The 25217-nt window shown below is 37.6% G+C and overlaps 2 protein-coding genes across 2 annotated transcripts in view; one reads left to right on the top strand and one right to left on the bottom strand.

Moving 5' to 3' along the window:
- The window catches only part of LOC140228695 (calcium uniporter protein, mitochondrial-like), a 100504-nt gene that overhangs the window by 53314 nt on the left and 21973 nt on the right, over positions 1 to 25217 (top strand). The gene's annotated exons all lie outside the window — the stretch shown is intronic.
- On the bottom strand, positions 8658 to 10643 carry LOC140228396 (tigger transposable element-derived protein 4-like). Its single transcript, XM_072308615.1, has one exon. The coding sequence runs from the start codon at positions 10641 to 10643 to the stop codon at positions 8658 to 8660; it is 1986 nt and encodes a 661-aa protein (XP_072164716.1).

Here is a 25217-nt window from a genome sequence, read left to right as displayed (position 1 = left end):
TATGTCACATAATTATCTTTTCAGACTTACCTGTACATGTTACCACCTCATTTTCTCACACAATATGCTCTTATACCCCAAAAGGTCTATACAAATGTTATAGAGAATTTATTCAGCTTTCAGATGATGCGATTTTTTCGTCAGTAGCATTAGTACTTTTCATTTTATGAACAAAAGTGTGTGGCAAGTACAACCTACATTTTACACACTTCGCACAATTTCTGATTTTATGGATGAAATGTTGGCATGAAAGTAGATAAAGCATGCTAACATCTAGTCAGGATGAAAATATCAATTGATTATACGACTTTTACTTGTAGTTTAGATTATTCTTGTCCTATAATATTGCCATGTATGGTAAGATAATCTAAGGGTAAAAATTGTCACTGAAAATATTCAGTCTTCAGAGTGTCCATTCCTGTCGAGTATGCTAGACTCTTTTGCACTCTCCTCATTGAACAGAATTGAACCATCACTGTAGTCATTTGCTTTATGATAAACCTACATTGAACATAAGTTTCACAAAGTGACGGTTTATTAGATAATAATGATCAACAGTCAAACATACCTCAGCTTCTAAGCTTCGAGACCGAGACTGTCCAGCTTCGGGTAGGAGGCTACTGTACCCTTATTGCTCCTAGCACCCTGCCCCGCTAGCCCTGGCTAACTAGAGACCCATTGCACCGCTGTTAGTGCTGAGTAAACAGCTACAACTGCTGCACTGAATGTGCAGTGTTCATCTATTCTACAGTTCATTTATGAGGCCGATATCACTAAAACCATACCCCTTCACAGAATTCAAAGATGTTGAAATCCCTATCCTGAATGTTTTCACTTCATATTTTACTATATTGACTTAGATAAAATGGATGAAAATTGACCCATGCGTACGATCTTTTCATTGCACACGGCGATCTTACTGCAGTCCCACTTATACAGATTCGTGCAAGTTCTCCACACAAGAAACCTATAGCAAAACTGTACACAATACATTGCAGTCTGAATGCAAATAAACATGGGCGGGGCCAAAACAATTTTTTTGACTTTGAGAAGGCTTTCCTGATTGGTTGAAGGTGGGGAAGCTTTTTTGCACACTGGATATCGTTTCCTTATACTGTCAGCCAATCACAAATGAGTTTGTAGAGTGGTAGTGTCATAGGCTTTGAAGTAATCTGTCAATCAAAATAGGGCCGATTTAATCGGCCCAAGCATTTACCTGGCAGGTTTTGGGCCGATTTAATCGGCCCGTGACACAGATAGGGTTAAAGTTTACCTGCAAGACTCTCTTATGATGCATAACTTGGCAACTGTTACAGCGATGGCAGCCACACTTGGGTGATAGAAGCACTAGGGGTATCTTCATGTTATGGTGTTGTCGGAGGTCATGTGATGATGTCAAAGGTCATTTGAGGTCATATATTAAATAGTATGTGCAAGACTCTTTTCTATGTTAAAGTTTACCTGCAAGACTCTCTTTTGACAAATAACTTCACATAAGTTGCTTGGATTACAACCTAACTTGGGTCATAGATGCACTGGGGTACCTTCATCTTATGGTGCCGTTGGAGGTCACAGGATAAGGTCAAAGGTCATTTGAGGTCATACGTTAAAGTTTACTTGCAAGACTCTCTTATCACACGTAACTCGACACATGTTGCTACAATGGCAATCAAACTTGGGTGATGGATGCACTGGGGGTACCTTCATGTTATGGTGCCGTAAGAGGTCACATGATAAGGTCAAAGGTCATTTGAGGTCATTCGTTAAAGTTTACTTGCAAGACTCTTATCACACGTAACTCAGCACATGTTGCTACAATGGCAATCAAACTTGGGTGATGGTAGATGTCTCTTGGGAAGTTGAAGGTAACCACAAGGTCAAAGGTCACAGACAGGGGTCAGCGAACTTTTAGGGCCCAATGTTAAGTTTTTAGGGCCCATTTCGTTTATGGCTCATAACTTTTGATCCCTTTGTCCGTTTGTGACCAAACTAAGATGGAAGATATCCCTTGGGGACATGAAGGTCGTCACTAGGTCAAAGGTCACAGACAGGGGTCAACAAACTTTTAGGGCCCAATGTTATGTTTTTAGGGCGCGTTTTGATTGTGGCTCATAACTTTTGATCCCTATGTCCGTTTGTGACCAAACTTGGACGGTAGATGTCCCTTGGGGAGTTAAAGGTCATCACAAGGTCAAAGGTCACAGAAAGGGGTCAACAAATTTTTAGGGCCCAATGTTAAGTTTTTATGGCGCGTTTCGATCATGGCTCATTACTTTTGATCCCTTTGTCCGTTTGTGACCAAACTTGGGTGGTAAATGTCCCTTGGGGTGTTGAAGGTCACCACAAGGTCAAAGGTCATAAGCAGGTCAATTAACTTCTGGGAGTTATAGAAAATGTTAATTCCTTGTACGCGAATGGGCGAGACACAATTTGGCACTTGCCTTGTTAGTGGAATAGTTGATTATATGTTTCCAAAGAGTCCTCTTTTCATTTCTTAAAAACTTTGTTCATGCTCATCACTTTAAACTCCAATAACTTTACAAGGGATAAAGCTACTGCTTTGAAAGTTGGCATTGATCATCAACAGAATGTGTTGATAAAGCATGCACAATTTCAGCTTAATCTGTTAATCCCTTCATTATTGTTGCTCTGGTGATTATCAACCTGTTATTTGTTCTATTTATCAAAGGCTTTGTAAAGATTACACGCTTGAATAGACTCTGTTCTTCAGAGCCTCTTTTCTCGGTTCACACTTATCCAGGGTGTGTACATTCTTTCCAATATTTAGATAGGTTAGGAGAGTCCATTTGAATTGAGTTATATATCACTTTAAAGCTTAGAGTCTCCTCTTTCAGAATCAGACCTTAACTAAAAATCCATGTCTGGCGACTTTTTGTTCGTTTTGTGGTGCACGGTCACATTTAACTGTGTTCGTTATAATTGGAGTGCACTGTATCTTAATGTGGTTATAAAACAAATTTATAAGTCCACTCACCATACCATAACTACAGAATACAAGCTCTTAAAATTTTTTGTTTTTAGCATGGTGAAGCACAGACACACAAGCTGAACATTGCATTCTGGGAACTATGATACGAGCTTTATTTTTTTTTTTTTTACCTCCACAGTATTCAAGTTTATGTTTTTTCTTTGTTTTTAAGAGAGAGAGAGTGAGCGATGAACGTAGGATAATTACATGCATTGCACAATATCTGCTTTGTCAATGTATGAATGAGGAAAGCCATGCAGCTGATCTCTTCAGCTCTGTCAAATTCTTCATACAACCACATACAATAAATTTTCTGCTACTGTACGAGCTGAAATTTTCGCGGTGGTTTTATTTTCGCGAATTTCGCGAATCGCCTTTGAACCGCGAAAATAACAACACGCGAAAATAACCACGCACAAATAAGTAAGTTCAGTTAGACCCTCGCAACCGCGAAATTAACAACACGCGAAAATGTCCTCCATGTAGCAATTCGCGAAAATATCTGTACGCGAAAATTTCAGCTCGTACAGTATATCATGCACTAGTACATTATAACATCACACAGTGCATTATATTTGTACCTGTATGGGACCACATACATTGTATGTACTGTTTCCAATTTGTACAGCTTTAAACGGGAAAAAAAAAAATAGTCTGCCTTGTCAATGTATGAATCAGGAAAACAAAGCAGCTGATCTCTTCAACTCTTTCAAACTCTTCATACAACATACAATAAATTTTCTGCTACATCATGCACCACAACATTATTACATCACACAAGGCATTATGTACCTGTATGTGACCACATAAATGTACTGCTTCCAATATGTGCAGCTTGGAAAAGAAAAAAAAAATAGTCAAGCTTGCCTAAGTCAACATAATCGGACAGAGCAAAACATGTCGACTTCGAATACGCAGGGGGGTATGTTGATTTATGCATAAGGTGACAGAATGTCAACTTTATACTCACACAATGAATTTTGAAAACAATAGATGCAGAGAGCGAACCATGCTGTACTGTTGCGAATTAGCAGGTGGTAATGCTGCAAATTGAAACGCAAGAACAATTCCTTTTTCAGAGTATGGCGAATAAAGAATTTCAGCAGAGAAATACACACTGTATGTCAACTTGGGCGAGAGAATTTACCCATATTTCAACTCAGTTGGCTCTAAAAATCATGTCAGCATATAAGTAAGCTGTCAACTTTTAAATGTCGACTATTAAGACAAGGAAAATTTCAAGAAATAACAAAGGGAAAAATCAGGACTTTTCTGCCCTGTCAACTTGGGCGAGTTGTCCACTCAGGTGATTTGTTCATGACTTCATAAAGCGCTACAAGATAGAAACACATCAGAATGTGATTTAAGTCAGTGCATTGATTGTTAATTACTACATAGTTTTGATTGCGGTGCAAAGGAGGAGTAATTAAACCAAAAGTATAACAGCACAATGATCATACAGTACCAGACAACCTCGGTCCATTAATAGATTTTTTTCGGTTTGAAGATACATGTACGGTGTCTTTCTCCAGTCTTGAAAAGTCTGAAAATCTGTAAAGTACTTTGATCGTTTTTAATATGCATAAAATTTTTATATATCCATGGTTGCATTATGTTGTACACAATTAATTTTCTTCCTTCATTATCAAACATGATTTGTACATGTGTACAAAAGGCTATACATTGTACCTTGCAGTAGGAAACTGTGTTACAGTGAGGCAGCAGAGACCACTGACTTTATACCTCTTTAGATACAATATAACCAATACCTTGTAAACATGCTGTGAAAACTCATTCAAACAATGTGAGATATAGCAAGATACCTGTTATAACAAGGAATTTTTTGCAGGTCCCCTTCCTTTTACAAATGTTCTTTTTCTTCTCTTGAACCATTCTCTTCCAATCACGTGGTTGTGCAGGAAAATTGTGCAAAGTGATGCCAATTTAATACAAGGAGCTTCCTGAGCAAATTTTCAATGATTGAGTCATTAACGTAAAATAATTTACTGGTCTTACAAGCCATGGCGTGCAATATCATTTACATGCACTTTACACCGGTAAGTATCTCTATGCAACTGTTTGATCGCCTAAACACATAATTTTAACCACTCCTGACAAATTAAAGTGAACATGGTAGTCGATGTAACAACAAAATTCTGTTTGAAATACGATAACAAATACGGCATTCTGGAGTGGTACTTTTAAGAGTATCTAGTCATTAATTGACTGTTTGCATTCACTGTTGGGGGAAAATGGGGTCATAGCATTCAAAATGACCCAGATATTTAGACTGCCGTTTTCTATAGTCAAGACAGGGGCACAAGAACTCTGGCATTAATCTGACCAGTGGCTGAAACTGATACCTATTACCAAAAGGTTCTGGAAAAGTTCAGGGGAACCTCTTTATATGGAGTACGGTACCTTAAAGTCAGAACCTCATAGAAACCTGCCGTAATAGGAATACATACAAATGTATGTACACAGATTATTTTTTCCTTTCTTTTTCTGTTATGATCATGAGCACACGACAAGTTTCACTGCAAGGCTTTTGGTCTACTGAAAGCTTTTCTTCATACTTTCTTAACCCTAACTAGGCCGGGGGGGGGGGCCTCCGAGGCCCCCCCCTCGACGTTTTGCGCGATGTATCGCTAACGCGAAAAGCTATCGCCGCGACGTTTCATGACTTTTTTCTGTCGAGTCTCCCGCATCTTTTGACACCAAATTTGCGATGCCCGGGTGCACGGTTCCGAAGTTTCGCATAAATATGTATGTGCATGTCAGACCAAAAATTGCTCAAAAACGTGAATTTGTGTACAATTTCAAAGGAAACTGTGCTTACAGTCAAATTTCATAAAAGCATGATTATTTTGGGGTTTTATTGATTAAAATCAATTAATAACATATTTTCTTGTTCGGAGCAATGTCGTGGACAAGTTTCATAGAAAAAACAATGGAAAAAAATAAAGTTGAAAAAACAAAGAAATACATAAGAAATTCAAAAAACAATAAAATACTTAAGAAATTTTTTCAGATGGCTCAACTTTTTTCTCTTATATTTGCTTAGGACACTAAAAAGAATATTTACACAAAAAAATGTGCCCATTTTGAGCTTTATTTAGTGATTTATACCAAATTGTCTGATTTCATTGCATCATTATGCATAAATTAGCATAATTTAGCATAAATGATAATTTTTTTAAAATCTAACTTCGTAGTACTTTAGATTACATCATAGGCAATGTGTGTGCCAATTTTCGTCGCGATCGCGCGGTCGATGGCCGAGATCTGGAGGGGGGGCCTGGGAGGCCCCCCCCCCGGCTCTATGATCTACCTAAATAGCCCGGCCTAGTTAGGGTTAAAGGACCTGTTTACCTTTGGGAACAGTGATTTAAAAAAATTTCAAGATATGACATTTCATGCATAAGTATGTGTAGGTCTGTTGTACCACAAAACATCCTATCATGTACATTTTTTGCGATAAAGCCTAAAATATAAGGAGATATACCACTATTTTTCTCATTAAACCATAACTGTAGATGGTTTAGTTTGGAAACATTCTTATCATATCTATTGTTCACATTTTGTATATTGAACAATACTTAACATCGATTATACTGAGCACTTCAAATTTTTACATTGGTTGTTTCTATCCCTTACTCACATTTTAGAACTATTTTAAAACACTAATGTTGGGTTTTTGTTTCATCTGCAAATGGTAAAGTATGCCTTGAATGGAGAACAAAATGACAAATTGAAACCACCCTAAAACATATCAATCAAAATGGGTCATCTGCCAACATGTACTTATTGCTTTTGGTAGATACCTTCTTCAACTTTTTGTGCATACACACAATCAATTCGAGTGATGTGAAATCATGTGTATGCCCTTTGCAAAACAACACCTAAATCAACGCAGCCTGGGCCATGTACTTCGTACATTGTGTGCGGCCATTTGATCAGCACACTGTGGTGCCCGCACTGATGTACACATTTGGCACTGAATTTGTGGCAGATGAGAAGCATGTATGTTTGTTTGTTTGTGTGTTTGTCAGCACACAGATTGCATCAGTGCAGTGAATACTGCATTGAGTGATCCCTCAGGGCTAAATCATACTCAGCATCACATTTCCATGCTGGAGTGTGCATACCAATGTCTGACTGCATGCTGCTCTGCTGCTTGTCTTTCTACTAATGTGTTCTACGATAACATTTATCAAAACTTGGTAAAGTGATGTTCCGTGATGTGTTGGAGATACAATCTGTACTGCAGATGAAATTTGTCCCTTTTTTGCCAAACTACATCCCCCCAAATTGTCACTCGTGAAAGCAAACAAACAAACAAACAAATGCAATTGATCTGCAACAACGTTTCATACAAGTGTGTGCAGTTCGCTCATTTGATATGTATACAAAAGATTCAGTAGAGGTCAGAGGCTATGACAAAATCTAAAAACTGAACTTTTTTTGGTTGTTGTTGCCCAATCCAAACTGTGATTTACATAGATGCACTCCCAGTGGAATTGGGAAGTTATTGGTAGAGTATACTGCAACAGAGCAATTCACAGGGATACATTGTATCTTCACCTTACTGTGCTGGAGGTACCATGAGACGAATGCTAATTTCAGCAATTCCAAAAAAAATTTTCAGTGAAACCTTTGAAAATTGTCACGAAACCATGTACATTAGTGGGATGACACACAAGCAGTACAGCAGGTGGCATTGATACTTAATTTAACATAACTTTGGACATTACTCACACACAAAATATGATTCTGATCTGGCTTCACATTAATTTTTTTTTTTCCTTTTTAAATCTGAGCTTAGCCCATTGACGAAACAGGTTCATCCTAATCGAAGGGAAAAGGCTACAAACTCATGTTAACATCAAATGCTGCTATTCCTCTAATTCTGATGACCTGATGATACATTTGACCCATTACACAATTTTAAAAAAGTTTAATGGACTGACATTTTATGCTACTGTACATTTAGGGTGAGTGTTTCAAATGATCATCATTTTTTCTGTTATGATTCATCACTATTCAATTTCATTCTAGTTTGAGACAAAATATTGAGTTCAGGTTTGCAAGAATTAATGACAAGCTCATGATTTATTACCTGATTTAATTGCTTGTTATGAAAGGCGCCAAGTTTTTCACTTTCCCCATATCAGTTTGTGAGAAAGGGGTTTACTTGAATTCACAAATGAATGTTATACAACCCCTAAAAAGAATGTAGCTATCGGATTGGTCAGTTGCTTATTGCGTGACATTCAGACTGTATTATAAGTACACAACACTATACATGCATGTTACTCTGTCATCATACAGTGTACATTCAATGAACCCTCGCTACACAGATTTCGGATGTGTAAAAACCCTTATATAACTACAATGTGGGTGATTACGCAGATCCTATATTTTGTACCTTTATGTAGTGAGACACTTGGGCACTGTTTTATACGAGTTGTCTGCCAAGTTTCATGAAACGGTGCCCAGGTATGATGAAGTAATTGTCATGGTTGCCAGGTCCATGTTATAACAAGGTTCCCCTGCATTGTGAAATCTTGCCAAACTACTGCACCAGGTATTTACTGGGCAAATCTCAAACTTTCTTTCATATTTTGTGATGGTGTGAATTTTTGAAAATCTGTAACAGACTCGGGAATCACTCTGACTTTAATAGATGCTGACTGAGAATAAACTCCTGCAGTTTACCAAGGCTCTTGATAACTTCCATACCGCCACCTTTGCTCAACACAAACTCCTGTAGGTGCTGGAGGCTAGAAAGGGCTTCACTAACATTCACAGGAATGTGTGACGTTTGAGCCGTGGTCGTCTCTCTGTCTTCTTCATTTGTGATGACCTCCTCTCCCGTGTCGATCCACGCACTTTCCTCACTGGACTCTGTCTCCTCTGCATCCTCGGCAGCCTCTTCCTCCCGTGCCTGATCCCGCTGCTTGACCACTTCCCCACTGTTTTCCGCTCCTGCTTGTTCACTCAGAACATGAGTCACAATCTCCTCCTCAGAGTTAACATGGACGCAGGGAAGAGAGGCATCCACTGTCACGTATTGGCTGAACGTTAGTGCGCTGATGCGCTTTGTGTGACTGGCAAGCTTGTTCCATAACTGGATGTCGACATCGGAGGGAGTGTAATACATTTCAGGTTGTTTTGTTGTAGGATCTGAATGTGAGGAAGGAGCAGCCGTGCTTGGAGGCTCTTCATTGCTAGGCGGTTCTTCGTTGCTCGGTGGTTCCCCCTCGGTTGTGTCAACGGGCATTCTGTCCAGTGTGGTGCTGCTGGGTTCTGCCTTACGGAACCGTGCCATGACGTAGCCATCTACCAGGACAGATGGTGGCACCTGCAGCCACACCCAACCTATCAGTTCAGCAGCATGCTTGACAGTGATGGGCATCGCCTCCTCTCCAGCTTCATAGCTCTCTAGAAGTTGTTGGATCACATGCCTACGATACATGGCCTTGAAGCATGTGAAACCCAGCTCCATTGGGTGGACTGTGCCATTCATGTTCGGTGGAAACAAGTACAGCTGAACAGATGTCAAACCAAAAACTGGAGGGTGGGCAGAGCAGTTGGTAACAAAAAGCAAGACCTTGCGCCCTTGCTCCTGGAAGATCATGTCCACCTCCCTCACCCATCTCTCAAAGAGGGTGGCATTCATAAGTGCATGCATATTGGCTTTGTAGGTCACGGGGAGTATTGGTTTCTTCCTGAGCGATTGTGGGTGAGAGTACTTGCCGATAACAAGGGGCATCAACTTCTCAGTGCCATCCATATTGGCGCAGAGGAGCACAGTGAGGCGGTCTTTGCTGATGTTGCCATGGCAACCGGCCTGGAAGTCGCAGAGTCTGTCTGGCGTCAGGTGGTAGAGGAGTGCAGTCTCGTTTGCGATGAAGATGTCTTTTGGATTGTATCCAGCGGTGAGCTTTGGCAATGTGTCATCACACCACCTCTTTGGCAAAAGTGGTCTCCTTGTTTTGCTCCCCTTCTCCTTGCCCTTCAGTCCGTGACGTCCTTTAAAGCGCCACAACCAACCAGAGCTAGGGAGGAACTCATTGTGCCCCATCATTTTTGCGATCTCTTGTGCCTTGGCCCTCACAGTTGCTCCTGTGACAGTGATATTCTGAGAACGCTTCTCCAAGTACCACTGCAGGACCGCTGCCTCAATATCACAGAAATCTGCATTGCGACATCTCTTCCTGTTTGGGAGATATTTGTAGACGTGGTATTGAGTCAATAGCTTCTCTCTGGCTTTCAAAATGCAACATATTGTGCTGGAGGCCAGGCCGAACTTCCGCCCCACGTGGCATGATTTCTTGCCAGAATCGATTTCTCTGAGAATGTCTATTTTTTCTTGTAGGCTCAGGGACCGACGAGATTTTTTGGGTCTCACTTCTGGCTCCATGTTTGGGTCCATTCTTGGCACCATGTTTGGGTCCATGTTTGGGTCCATTCTTGGCGCCATGTTTGGGTCCATTCTTGGGTCCATTCTTTGCTCCATGTTTGGGTCCATTCTTGGCACCATGTTTGGGTCCATGTTTGGGTCCATTCTTGGGTCCATTCTTGGCTCCATGTTTAGGTCCATGTTTGGGTCCATTCTTGGCTCCATGTTTGGGTCCATTCTTGGCTCCATGTTTGGGTCCATTTGTGGCTCCATTTTTGGCTCAATTGTTAGGTCCATTCTTGCAGAGAATGACATTAACTAGGATGGAAGAGCAGAGGTGTCTCTCAATGCAGGTTGTTGGTAGGTAATGAGCCTTGCTTTTTCTTGTCCACATCCACACGTTGTGCAGGCAAGTTGTTGCTGTGACCAGGAGAATAAAAGGTCATAACACTTTATTCATGATAATATGCTTCAGGAACTAAAAGACGCATGCACTATCAACTTTCAACTACTTCAAAGACCAAGAGTTTTGAGTAAAGAGTCTGTGATTGGTACAGCACTATGATTGGTACAGGCTAGTCTTCTTGGACACCCTGAAGCTAATGAATAATTCATGACCTTACATGGATATATGGCCTACTACATGTAGGCCTAATGTATGAAAGATGCAGTCTGTAACGTCTTAAAATTCACACCGAACAGGGCAGTACAGACCAGTAAAGCTCTCCAATTAGCTTTTGATCTCTGTGACCTCAAGCCAAACTCGATTTCAAGCTGGAAATTAACAAGTGAGTTAAGGCCCAGTCTTCACTTTGGACCCCAATTTACCAATTGTTGTGCATTGAATGGTGAATAGTCATGAATAGCCAGATTACTAATGATTAGCGAGCTTTACAGAGGTATTTACATAGCCTTGCCACAAGATGGCGCTGTGCAATGATTGTACAGCTAAAGCTGTAGATGCACTCCGCATGTCATGTGTAGATTCTGATGGGTGATAACGTTGATGCATGCAAATAAATGAAGTTGTATTGCGCATACTACATGTAGTACAAATCGTGTGTGTACCAATCAAGGACGTACTGCTTGAAACATGACACTATATAAAGGTAACATGTTTCAATACCATTTTTTTTTTCAAATTTTTTTCAATGTGCATGTAATTGCTAATAATGTACCGTACCTGGTAATATTATTTATATGTCATGTTATGTAGATTATATACAATGTATCATGTATATTCTTGTCTTATATATTATATGATATAAATTATATATTACATGTTAGGCCAAGTAAAAAAAGAAAGTAGTTTCTCGTCCGGGTTTTTTGAGCAAGGCGATGAGGGAGGTCCTTACTATTTGATATCTTACTATTTTTTCGAGGATTGTCAAAATGAAAGTAATATGTGTTTATGTGTGATATAAACCACTTATCATTTGAGTGATGCACAATTTAATACCAAATCTGCGCATGCGTATATTGCTGTTTATGCATGACAAGTATACAATTTAACTACACTGTGACTGTATTCATTCAGTCATATCAAGGGTATGGAAAAAAAAAACACGTTTTTTTAACACAAAATACACACATTTATGCATCACTTGTTGAACCTATGAATCCAACCATTATCTCTGGAAATGCATAGCATTATTTTTGCCTTTCAACACAACACAAACTTACTGAGTTAGATCTTTACTCATATGAAAACTTATTCGCTCAAGGATTTAAAATGCCGCAGACAGTACTGCCAATTGTCAACCCTGTGAAGCAACCACCTGATTTCCTTTTTACTGAAAGACAGAATACGAACCAGTTGAATACTACATTGTATATTCACTATTTAAAGCCGTTCGCTGTGCACATGTGCGCTTGAGATCGGTTCTCTCCATTACTCCACGATTTTTTTTTCCAGCTCCAGAACGCATGCTATGCTGGCTGGCTGGTCTCCTCTACTACAGGGATACCCCGTTATAACGAGTTCGGTTATAACGAGGAACTGCTTTAACGAGGTGATCGCATCGGTCCCGTTTTCCTTTGCGTGTAATGGCAGAACGAATTGGTTATAACGTGTTCAGTTATAACGAGATTCCGGTTATAACGAGGACAATTTCGGTAAATCGTGATAAAGAAAAACATAAGCAATTTGATCGGGTATAACGAGGTTCCATTTCTTGACCAAATTGCCGCCTTCAAACACGCGACAAATGAAACATTGGAAACCGAAATCTCGCTATCCACGTCTTTTCCCGTTTTGCAGAGAACCGTTCCTTCCATGTTTTCTTCTTAATCACGCGATAAGACACAGGAACACCTTCCGATGTTCTTACTAATTATTTCATAAACATAATCATTCGATTTTCTTTTTCGCGAGAAACGCGTGCGTGATATGAGGTCAGACCACAGCGCAACGAGAAAAAAATAGATAACGCATTCAAAAACTTTTCATGTAGCGACAATAAAATTTGACCAAAAATGGACAATTGAAATGCGTCATTATGTCCTTTCCAATTTTAGTTCCGACTTCCAGTTCTTTTGCTGGTTTTGAGCAAATATGAGTTTGGATGATTAAAGCCGAAATAATAAAATCATCGCCCCGATCCCGCCGGGTGACAGGATAGCGTTAAAATAGTTGAGTAACGCATGTTAACCTATACATTAATCGGTGTTCAGAAAAAGAAGCAAACGCGTTTATTAGTTTGAACAGATCTGGATTTGTTCATTATCATTTAACAAATGATGATTTCAATATGAATGTGTATGATCAAAGCAGAAATAATTAGTGAAATCATCGCGATCCTGCCAGGTGACAGTAGAGTAGAAATAGTTGAATAACGCATGTTAACCTACTTCATCGGTGCTCGGAAAAAGAAACAAACGCATGTATTAGTTTGAATAGATCTGGATGTGTTCATTATCATTTAACGAATGATAATTTAAATATGAGTGCATGATTAAAGCCGAAATAATGAATGAAATCATCGCGATCTCGCCGGGTGACAGTAGCGTAAATAAAAATTGTTGAATAACGCATGTTAACCTACTTAATCAGTGCTCGGAAATAGAAATAAACGCATTCAACAGTTCAAGAACGGATGTACAAAACGCATTTTTAATCCCTTCGAGCGCAGCGATCATACATTGTATAAAATTACAGCCAAATGATTCATGAAATTATCGAATTCCCGCTGGGCACCAACAGCGTAAAATACCTCGCAAGTTAGCGGTAAACAACGCACGTATGTTACTCTGAAATCATTGCGATCTTGCCAGGTGACAGTAGCGTAAAAAAAGCTGAATGACGCATGTTAACCTAAATCAGAAAAAGAAACAAACGCATTTATTAGTTTGAATAGATCTGGTACAGATTTGCGTAAACAGGATGACAACCTCCCACATTCAATCCTGTCACATATTTTCAAGAACGGTCGTACAAAACGCGAAGAGATTTTCGGAAGAAAATAACGCAGTTTTAATCCATTTGGGCGCAACGATCATATATTGTACATGTGTACAAGATTACAGCCGAAATGATTCATGAAATCATCGCTGGGCACCAACAGCGTAAAAATACCTAGCAAGTTAGGTAAACAAGGCCTGTATGTTACTCTACAGTATATATTTGCCCCCATATTTGCGCTGGTGTTTAGAAAAAGCTTTAAAAAAACAAGAATTACAATAAAGAATTAACTTATCATTTCAGCCTCTATTTCTTCGTCTAATTCACAAATAATCTCCCTTTATTCTCTCAATAATAACGCTCAATAATTGTGTAATAACAACGCAAAGGATATGTTTAAGTTTCATGGATGGGTATATGACGTCATGCTTATGTTTTTCTTTGTTTTTAATAAGTATGGTTATAACGAGGTACCGGTTATAACGAGGTAATATCGCCGGTCCCACGGATCTCGTAATAACAGGGTTTGTGGTTACATTGCGCAATCAATCTCGCAGCACATGAAGCGGGCAGCGTATTTTTTATTTACACGCAAGCCTGTGGCTTTTCGCAATCTAATTCAATGAAACCGCTCGTGATGCGTCTATGCTTACTCCACTAGGGTTGTTGGTTGCGAAGAGTTCTGTGAGCACTGAACCCTCCACTCGCGACAATTTGATTCGTACACGTTCATCAGTGAGTGTGTGTACTCGCTGTGAAAGTTTTGCTCGCCGTGCTAGACCTGCATCCAAGTAGTACATGTACGTATGTAAACGAGTGAGAGTGCGAAAAAGAAAACAATACAAAACAAAAAAAAATCTGACCAGGAGGAGAGGAGGAGGCAGAGAATCATAAGGAAAGAGATGAAAAAAGCAATGAATATTCTGTGATATCTCATCAAACCTGCACAAAAGTGATCAATATATTGAGGGTACATTCCATGGAGGACCAATTATTGGTGTATGATGGGGGTGTATATAATGGGCTACACTGACCGAATATTATATATATGTATATATATATATATATATATATATATATATATATATTTATTTATATTCATATATATATATATATATATACAGGTTGGAGTGATTTTTAAAGGGATGGTAGGGGCGCTGAGCATACTCCCAAAGAATTACATTTAGATGGTCATTTTTCGCCTTTGTAAATTGTAGGCCTACACGTTTGCGTTTACGGATATGTTGGGGGACTGAAGGTGAAGCCAATCCTGCCCCCCCCCCCCCCCCCCGCAATATTGAAACGCATAACGACACAATAGGCCTACACATGACGAGTAATCTAACAGAATGTAAGTATATAATGCAACACTTTTTCCATCTCCGTTGATCGATAATTTAGATATTGACAGGAAAGATTGAAGGGAAAAGGAGTGGGGAAGAAGAAGAGCATGGATGGAAAGCTTGAAGGGAGAGTAGTTGAAAGTTATGGAATAGGCTATAGCTGGTACATATGCATGTACATGTATCAGAGAGTTGTGAAATAACATGATCGCTTAAATCTAATGACACCTGAATGGAACAGACATCATTGGAAAATGTTTGCCTTTTTTCTCATTTTAGAATTAATACAGTACTGTATTTGTCTTTCAGACCCCCTCACTCTCTTATTTCCAAAACGTCTCTCATCTCCCGTCTCTCCATACATCATAGTATTCATTGTTCCAAATACAAGCTCTCTCTCTCTCTCTTGACTCCCTCTCATATCACATGATTTCTGTTTCTAAGACCCCCTCTATTATGTACATTGTATGTACATGTATTAACTTTATTTCTCAGACCTGTTATATCTGTTGCTATTAAAGGCCCCCAAATCTATCTTCATACTGATGGTATATTATTTTATTTCTCAAACCTGTCCCTCTTTTCTTCATACTAGTTTCAAAGACTCACTCTGCATATTCATTTTCCGACCTCTCTCGGACCCCCTTCTTTTTCAAATGCATGACTCGTGTATTCCTTCCTCGATCACTGTTTGAATTAGCCTATATATATCATACAATTTATTTGTTTCTCATACTCTCTCTGTCCCTCCCCCTTCTCTCTTTCTGATTCTTAAACTTTACAATGTTTGTTTACAAGACCACTTATTACTCTCTACATTGATCAGTTTGTCTAGAAACATGTACAGTCACAGGTTATCTAGGAAAATTACACAACTGTTGCATGAAGTCATTATGCACTTTATTCACTTCTTTATGTTCAAGCACTTTTTTTCATGAAGGTATACTACAGATGTAATCGGATCCTCCAATATCCAAGAAGTATTGTGATACAAACTAGAACTATCACTCAATGTGATTAATATCCCCAAAACTAAACACTGAGGCAGTTAGCTCAACAGGCAATGATCACTTTGTATATATGCTTTTCTTTAAAAAAAATACTATGACAATGTATTGTTCAACATTGAATAAAATTAACAATAATGTGTTATTTTGCTCACTGATAGTCACATGTTCCATATCTCAAGTCAAGTGCTCAAAACTTGAGTGAGTAAAGTCAGTAAATCAGCAATTTCTATGATTTTCATTAAGAATACTGTTACCATGTCAACACAATGTTTGAAAAAATGAAGTTTGCACAACTATATGTCATAGCTGTCACATGTGCCAAATTTCAAGTCGAATGCTCAAAATCCGAGGGAGTTAGGTGAATTCACAATATCATTGCATAAGATTTTCATCCAAAATATGCTGTCACCATGTGTAGAGCCCACTAATGTCAACAATAATCGACCAGTAGAGTCATAACAACCACTAATGTGACTGCCGTATCTTCAAGCTATATGCTTACTTGACGACAGTCTTCTGCATTTATACACTCCGTTAATTCAGTCAGTGATTTTCTTTATTCCGAGTGGTTCCCTATCGACGCGTTCTCTCATACTCTTTTCTTTAATCTGTCGATACACGTATATATCTCAATTTTATTTCATTTCATTTCATTTTCATTTCATTTCATTTATTTCATTCCTTCTTTCTTTTTCGTCAAACATAACACGAAATGAATCAGAAGATATAACATAGGCATGTATTCGACTTTACATGGTAGATAATGGTTAACAAATAGGAAATTATACATGCATACCGGCAGAATACAAAGTTATGTTTGGAGGGGAAAAAAAGAAAGAACTGAGAGGTTCACTGAAAAGCATGCTTGTAAATTGTGAACCACTCAAAGGATTCTTGTGAATACATTAAACTTTTTTTCTTTTTCTTTTTTTACAAAGACAGGAGAGAACAAGACAATAGAAACACAACGACATTACATGACTTTACAGTATATAGGGTATACCATGACAGTAATAAAACACAAAAGAATCATGGAAAGGAAGGAGAGAAAGAAAAAGGAAATGAAAGGAAAAGCCAACACGCTGAACATCGGGATCGTAAGAGGGAATTGAGGTGCTTCAGCTCAGTCAGCCGAGCAAAGTGTATACAAATAAGATAATGTAAAAAATACACAATGATGAAATCAATGATTGACGATGAACCCTTAGGCTGTAAAGACCAGCTAAGTAATGAATCGTATATATCTTAATATGAGTTCAACAAAAAATATTTTAACTTACGCTTAAACGAATTCAAAGATAAAGAATTTTTTATATCACAACTTAAAGAATTCAAAAATCTAGGGCCAGTGTATATAAATGTATTTTGAGCCAATAATGTTCTCAGAAGGGGTAAATGAAACTCATTTGATCGCCTGGTGGGATAATTATGAAAATATTGATTTCGGGGAAAAATTGAATCAAAAATGCTGGGAAGTACATTTTTTGTGTTATAATTAAACATAAACTGACCCAGCTGTAAGAAAAACAAATCTTTGATTTTTTAAATCTTATATCTAACAAATAATGGATCTGCATGGGAACGTGGAGAAACGCCACAATTTAATAATACGAAGCGCATTTTTTTTGGTAATAACAATAACCTATCTAATAAAGTTTGATGGGCACTATACCCCATGCTAAGATTCCATAATTTAAATAAGGTAATATTAATGAAAAATACAACGTCAGCAAAGAAGACAACGGGATATGAGATTTAAGTCTATTAATAATACCAATATTACGCGAAATTATTTTACTAATATTAATAATATGAGGCTTCCACGAAAGTTTATCGTCCACTGTAATACCGAGAAACTTTGTATGAGATACACGCTCTAAGTGAACGTCATCAAAGATGATATCTGTGGGTAAAACTTCTATAGACTTACTGAATAACATATAGTTAGTTTTCTGAAGATTCAGTGATAATTTGTTGGCTCTTATCCATTGAGTCACTTTTTTTAATTCGGAATTAACAGTAGAGTGATTGGATTTTGGTGGGAGAAGAAAATATTTGAATCATCGGCAAAAAGTATAAAAGAAAGTATGTCGGATGATCTACAAAAATCATTTATGTAAATGATGAAAAGTAAAGGTCCTAATATACTACCCTGAGGGACGCCACATTTAATAACTTCAAGACTAGATTCGGATGTACACACTGCATGTTTCATTCTCTTGTAAACAAAAAGAAATGACTGTATTTCATTTTTGTAATATCATGATCGATGCAGAAAATTCTTAATAAATTCATTTGAATTTGGATCGTGTAATGTCATAACAACCACTATAATATCATCATAACATGTCGACGACAAATGTCATAATGGCCATAACACTAATGTCATAACACGTCGACGACAACTATCAAAATCGGATTAACCACAAATGTCATAACGCGTCGACGACAAAATTTAAAATCGAATTAATCACAAAATGTCATAACGCGTCGACCACAAATGTCAAATTTGTCAAATTTACTGCAAATGTCATAACGCGTCATAGGGGAGGATCCAGGAATTCCGTAAAGGCGGCGTGCCGCCTTTACAAAATCAAAGACTGGCGTGACCCCCCCCCCTTTTCTTCTTTTTATTTCTGTTGTTTTAACAAAATATAGAGAGGGGGCACAAGAGAGGGAAGCGCCCCCTCTCGATCCGCGATTGCGTCAACCACAAATGTCAAAATCGGATTAACCACAAATGTCATAACACCTCGACCAGAAATATCAAAATTTCGTGATTGCGTAATTCTAATCAAGTTGATTGTTGTAAATATTGTGATTCTGAATAATTTTTCAATAAAACATAAATAAAAAAAATTAAAAAAAATTTTTTTCCAAATTTACTGCAAATGTCATTTAACGTGTCACAGGGGAAGATCCAGGAATTCCATAAAGGGGAGGCGCCTTATACAAAATCAAAAGCTGGCGCAACCAGCTTCATTTTATTTCATTTTATTTCTTTTTGTTATAACAAAAGGCCCCTCTACAAAAGTACAAGCTGGCGCACCCCCCCCCCCCCGCCCCCCCTTTTTTTTTTTTTTTTTTTTTACTTCTGTTGTTTTAACAAGAATAGAAAGGGGCACCAGAGGGGGATGCGCTCCCTCTCGATTCGCGATTGCATCATCCACAAATGTCAAAACCCATTGCTTGCATTTCAGGGGCGGATCCAGGAATTCCGTAAAGGGGATACACCTTTCAAAATAAAAGGCTGGCGCAACCCCATCCCCCTTATTTTTTCTCGTTTTATTTCTTTTGTTTAAAAGAAAAAAAGAAAGAGAAAGAAAATGAAGGAGGGGTTACTTTTGTAAAGGTGCCTCCCCTTTACGGAATTCCTGGATCCTCCCCTGTGACGCGTTATGACATTTGCAGTAAATTTGGAAATTTTGACATTTGTGGTCGACGTGTTATGACATTTGCAGCAAAAATGGGAATTTTGACATTTGTCGTCGACGCGTTATGACATTTGTGGTTAATCCGATTTTGACATTATTTTGTCGTCGACATGTTATGACATTAGTGGTCATTACGACATTTTGTCGTTGACGTGTTATGACATTAGAGGTTGTTATGATATTGCACGATCCAAATTCAAATGAATTTATGAAGAATTTTCTGCATCGATCATGATATTATAAAAATGAAATACAGTCATTTCTTTTTGTTTACGAGACAATGGAACATGCCGTGTGTGCATCCGAATATACAACTGAGATATACGTGTACAGATTAAAGAAAAGACTAAGAGAACACATCGATAGGGAACCACTCGGAATAAAGAAAATCAAATGATCTGACTGAATTATGGCACATGTATTGGGAGTGTAAATTCAGAAGACTGTCGTCAAATAAGCATATAGCTTGAAGATGCGACAACCACATTAGTGGTTGTTATGACATTAGTGGTCGATTATTGTTGACATTAGTGAGCTCTAACCATGGTGACAGCATATTTTGAAAGAAAATCATACAATGATATTGTAAATTCACCTAACTCCCTCAGCTTTTGAGCATCTGACTTGAAATTTGGCACATGTGACAGCTATAGTTTTGCAAACTTCATTTTTCTTAATGTCAAACATTGTGTTGCCATGGTAACATTATTTTCATGAAAATCATAGAAATTGCTGATTTATTTACTTTACTCACTCAGGTTTTGAGCACTTGAGATATGGCACATTATTGTGAGTGAGCAAAATAACACATTACTGTACTGTTAATTTTATTCAATGTTAAACAATACATTGTCATGGTATTTTTTTTTTTTCCAGGAAAAGCATAGAAAGTAATCATTGCTAGTTGAGCTAACTGCCTCAGTGTCTAGTTGGGGGTATATATTAATCACATTAGGTGATACTCCTAGTTTGCATTATAGTACTTCTTGGATATTGGAGGATCAGATTACATCTGTACCTTCATGAAAAAAAAAAGTGCTTGAATATAAAGAAGTGAATAAAGTGCATAATGACTTCATGCAATAGTGGTGTAATTTTCCTTCATACATGTGACTGTACATGTTTCTAGACAAACTGATCAATGTATAAAGAGAGTAGAAAGTGGTCTTGTAAACAAACATTGTAAAGTTTAAGAATCAGAAAGAGAGAAGGGGGAGGGACAGAGAGAGTATGAGAAACAAATAAATTGTATGATATATATAGGCTAATTCAAGCAGTGATCGAGCAAGGAATACACGAGTCATGCATTTGAAAAAGGAAGGGGTCGAGAGAGGTCGGAAAAATGAATATGCAGAGTGAGTCTTTGAAACTAGTATGAAGAAAAGAGCGGGGCAGGTTTGAGAAACAAAATAATATACCATCAGTATGAAGATAGATGTAGGGCCTTTATTATAGCAACAGATATAACAGAGGGGGGTTGGGGTCTGAGAAATAACATTAATACATGTACATACAATGTATATATAGAGGGGGTCTTAGAAACAGAAATCATGTGATATGAGAGGGAGTCAAGAGAGATAGAGAGAGCTTGTATTTGGAACAAATACTATGATGTATGGAGAGACGGGAGAAGAGAGACGTTTTGGAAATAAGAGAGTGAGGGGGGTCTGAAAGACAAATACATTACTTTTGATACAATGTATTAATGTTAAAATGAGAAAAATGGCAAGCATTTTCCAATGTATTTCATTCCATTCAGGTGTCATTAGATTATGCGATCATGTTATTTCAGAACTCTCTGATACATGTACATGCACATGTACCAGCCTATTCCATAACTTTCAAATTTTTTGTTTTGTATTGTATTGTTTTTCGCACTCTCACTCGTTTACATAGTACAATGTACGTACATGGACTTGTTGGATGCAGGTCTATCACGGCAAGCAAAACTTTCACAGCGCGTACAAACACTCACTGATGCACGTGTACGTATCGAATCGGCGCGAGCGGAGGCACTGTACAACGTACAAGTAATAGTCTAGCAGCCAGAAAGGGTCCCCGTGCACCCCCCCCCCTAAAACAAAATTCTACGATATGTTCGAAGATCGTCAGAACCTGTATTTTCCGAATCCGGTTGTCGCCAGCGGAAAAAAAGGTTGCGCGCGCGTCTTATTTGCATATTTCTAAGATGGCCGCCGCCCGTTGCTAGGAGACGGATTATTTTTGAATAACTTTATTTAGGAATAACAAATTACCATAAAAATTGTATCATTTCGAAGAGAATTAAATTTCCTACAAGCTGATACCCCATTTGATGGGATAAATAGTTGTTGTCATGAAATATTAAGGAAGGAATTATGTTTTTTTAGCATTTTTCTAAAAAGATACGGAATTTGGTTATAATGTTCTTTTCCATACATCTAATATGCATTTACAAATAACATTTGAAATTTCCTAAAATTATCCCCCAAACATAGCTATTATCATGTGAAAACGGCTTTCCAATACACCAATTCCTTTAAAAGTTACACGACATTAAAGGGGATAAGGTTCAATAGGTTTTACAGCAATATTTAAGGGTTATAATGTCTCCGCGCGCAATTGCGTATGTTCTGTATGTGGGGTTTGTTGTAGATCACTGCTATCTATTGATCAAATCTCATCGAAATCGGCGAAGAAAGAAAGAAAAATTACACTTTCTATTCCTTATATGAAATAAAAATGTTTTTTTTTCTATTCTGTGTTACCAAACTCAATCCATTCAGCTTCCCATATGAACAGTTTCTTGTCTTTTTGGATTCCCTCCAAAATCACAACTTATCTGATATTAAAAAGCTAAAGAAAAAAATTTGACGTGACAGTTTCCTCTTATTGGAAGATTAAAGTGAAAAAAAAAAGAAGAATCTTATGCTAAAAGCCCTAAGAAATAAAGAACTTGTTAAATGGCCTTTCAGAGTTTAAAATGAAACATGGCTACAAACGTATCTTATTTTTTCATAACAAAATGAAGGGAAGTATCTGTGTAGTTCATGTCGGCCCATACTGGGTTACTATTCTTCAGAAATGGTCCCCGTGCACCCCCCCCCCCAAAAAAAATCTACGATGTGTTTGAAGATCGTCAGAACCTGTATTTTGCGAATCTGCTTGTCGCCAGCGGAAAAAAAGGGTTGCGCGTGCGTCTAATTTGCATTCTTCTAAGATGGCCGCCGCCCATTGCTAGGATACGGATTATTTTTGAATAACTTTAGTTAAGAATATCAAATTACCATAAAAATGGTATCATATTAAAGAGAATTAGATTTCCTACAAGTTAATACCCCGTTTTATGTAATAAATAGTTGTTGTTATGAAATACTAAGGAAGGAAGGATTTTTTTTTTTACATTTTTCCCAAGAAATACAGATTTCAGTAATGTTTTTTCCATACATTTAATTTCTGTTTACAAATAACATTGGAATTTTCCTTAAGTTAAACCCCATAAATAAGTTATTCTGTGAAAGCGGCTATTCAATACACCAATTTCTTTAAAAGTTACACGACATTAAAGGGAAAAGGTTTAATACGGTTATACAGAAATTTAAGGGTAATGTCGACGGCCGCACTTGCGTAACGCGTGTAATACTATAATAATCATTGCAAGTATGAGACCCTATCACTTCTTACATCCAAATTATTGATTAAATATCATTAAATCTTGTGGAATATGAAAACAAATTAAATTTTTTATTCGCTATCACCTTTGATCTACTCAGCTTCACTTTTAGTTTACGTCTTTTTTCATCAAATAGAATGAAGGCCTTACGAGAGGTGTAATTTCATGACGGCCGAAACGGGCTTACCTGGATAGGGGTTTCCAACATATTGATATTAATCAAACTTCTCTTCATCAACTCTCATTCTTCTGATCATCTTCACACACATACTCACACCTCCAGTATCGCACACAGGCATTCATGCAGGGGAAATGAGCTCAGTCATGAATTTCGTGAATTTATTCAATACGCCATTAATGCATTCATGGAACATCAAACTCGAATGCTTTATTTAGATGTCGAAATAAGAGTTACATGTATACCGCACAAGCGAAATATTTCTCACCATGCTCTAGCATGAAATCAATTTATTTTTTTAAGATAAGATCGCACATACGTGTTCTCATTCTTTGGTGGTTCGCCTGATGGTTTTTAAACATATTGCTCATACGTTTATTATTGCCAAGAAACTAATAGATAGATTACAAATACCAAGGAATGGCATTGATAAAAACGAATAGTTGCAAGTCAAATCCAGTCGCTTTCAAATTCTGTGGGGTTTTTTTTTTTTATAAAAAAATGATTTCATGCACTTAACTTTATTACATGGGTTGATTTAAATGCAATACAACGTAAACTTGGTTGTTAAATCCGTTAGGAGTGACTAATAATCAATATTATACAAAAATGAGAGAGAGAGAGAAAAAAAAAATGTTATGGTTAAGTAGACCTTAATGCATGGATCTATAAAACATGAGGGAAATGTCTGAGGGAACATTAACTATGCATGCATGTATGTATGTATGTGTGCATGTATATACTATAACTATGTATATATAAATATATATATATATATATATATATCACGTTTATATTTATGCAGGTTTGTATACTTTTGTGTTGTGTGTGTTTGTGTTCAAGGATGTATGTGTATGACTAATGTGTTAAACATTAGACATATTCAGAGTGTAAATGTTTAACCACAACGAATACAATATTTTCATGTTTTCCACAGAAATTAGTTGCTAAAATGATTTGAAGTGTATCTGCTATAGGCGCATCTGACGTGTAATCCACTTTTAGAGCGCATGTAAGTTCCGCTGGAATAACATTTTAACTCATGCATGAATTAAATACACCATCCAATGTTTTCAGATATCCATGCCCTACTCGTCCGCCGGTCCTTTTTAGATAGAGTAACTATAAATGTGCATTAAATTATTGACATTGCATGTTAAACACTTTCACTAGGTTGCCATTGTCGCGAGTCTCGATAATTATGCTAATACATGTATACTATCTACCACAAATCGATTCTTAGTCTACGAGTGACCGTGGTGATCTTATCATGGCTTATCACATCTTGAGGTCTATGGTGGTAATCGTGTTGATCGTAGAAGAATTATTGGACTGTTCGAAAAATTACTACGATCAACACAATGTCTTTGACTGACATCAAGATTTGATTATCTGATGATCAGCACGATTAGTCCCCGAGTAAGACCACGATTTCGGGCGAATCGAGAAAGTGGACCCAGCTTAGTGAATTCCACGAGAGTGGCAACGTACCATAAGGATAATCAACACGACAGTTTCAATACCGCACATATCAATATTTACATATCTTCAAAGATTACTTCACCTATGTAATCTAGATTCTTTTGTATGCCTCCGCCAAGAAGTGGTGCCGGAGGCATTATGTTTTCGTGTTTAGTGTATACAGGTATTACCCAATTAAAATTCACTGGTAAAAGTTTGGGGTGATAAGGTTAAGGTCAAATATGAAAAGGTCAAGTGAAAATGTTAAAATTTTACTTTTTTTCTCTGTATCTTGGATATTGTTCAAGGTATCTTCATGGAACATAGTATATATTATGCATGTAC

Source organism: Diadema setosum, chromosome 5 (assembly GCF_964275005.1).
Source record: "Diadema setosum chromosome 5, eeDiaSeto1, whole genome shotgun sequence".
In the NCBI taxonomy this organism is placed as follows: domain Eukaryota; kingdom Metazoa; phylum Echinodermata; class Echinoidea; order Diadematoida; family Diadematidae; genus Diadema; species Diadema setosum.
This window is presented reverse-complemented; position numbering and strand designations above follow the sequence as displayed.

Coding starts and splice junctions, on each gene's coding strand:
- LOC140228396 (XM_072308615.1), bottom strand. CDS start 10,643: ATGGAGCCAAGAATGGACCCAAACATGGAGCCAAGAATGGACCCAAAC.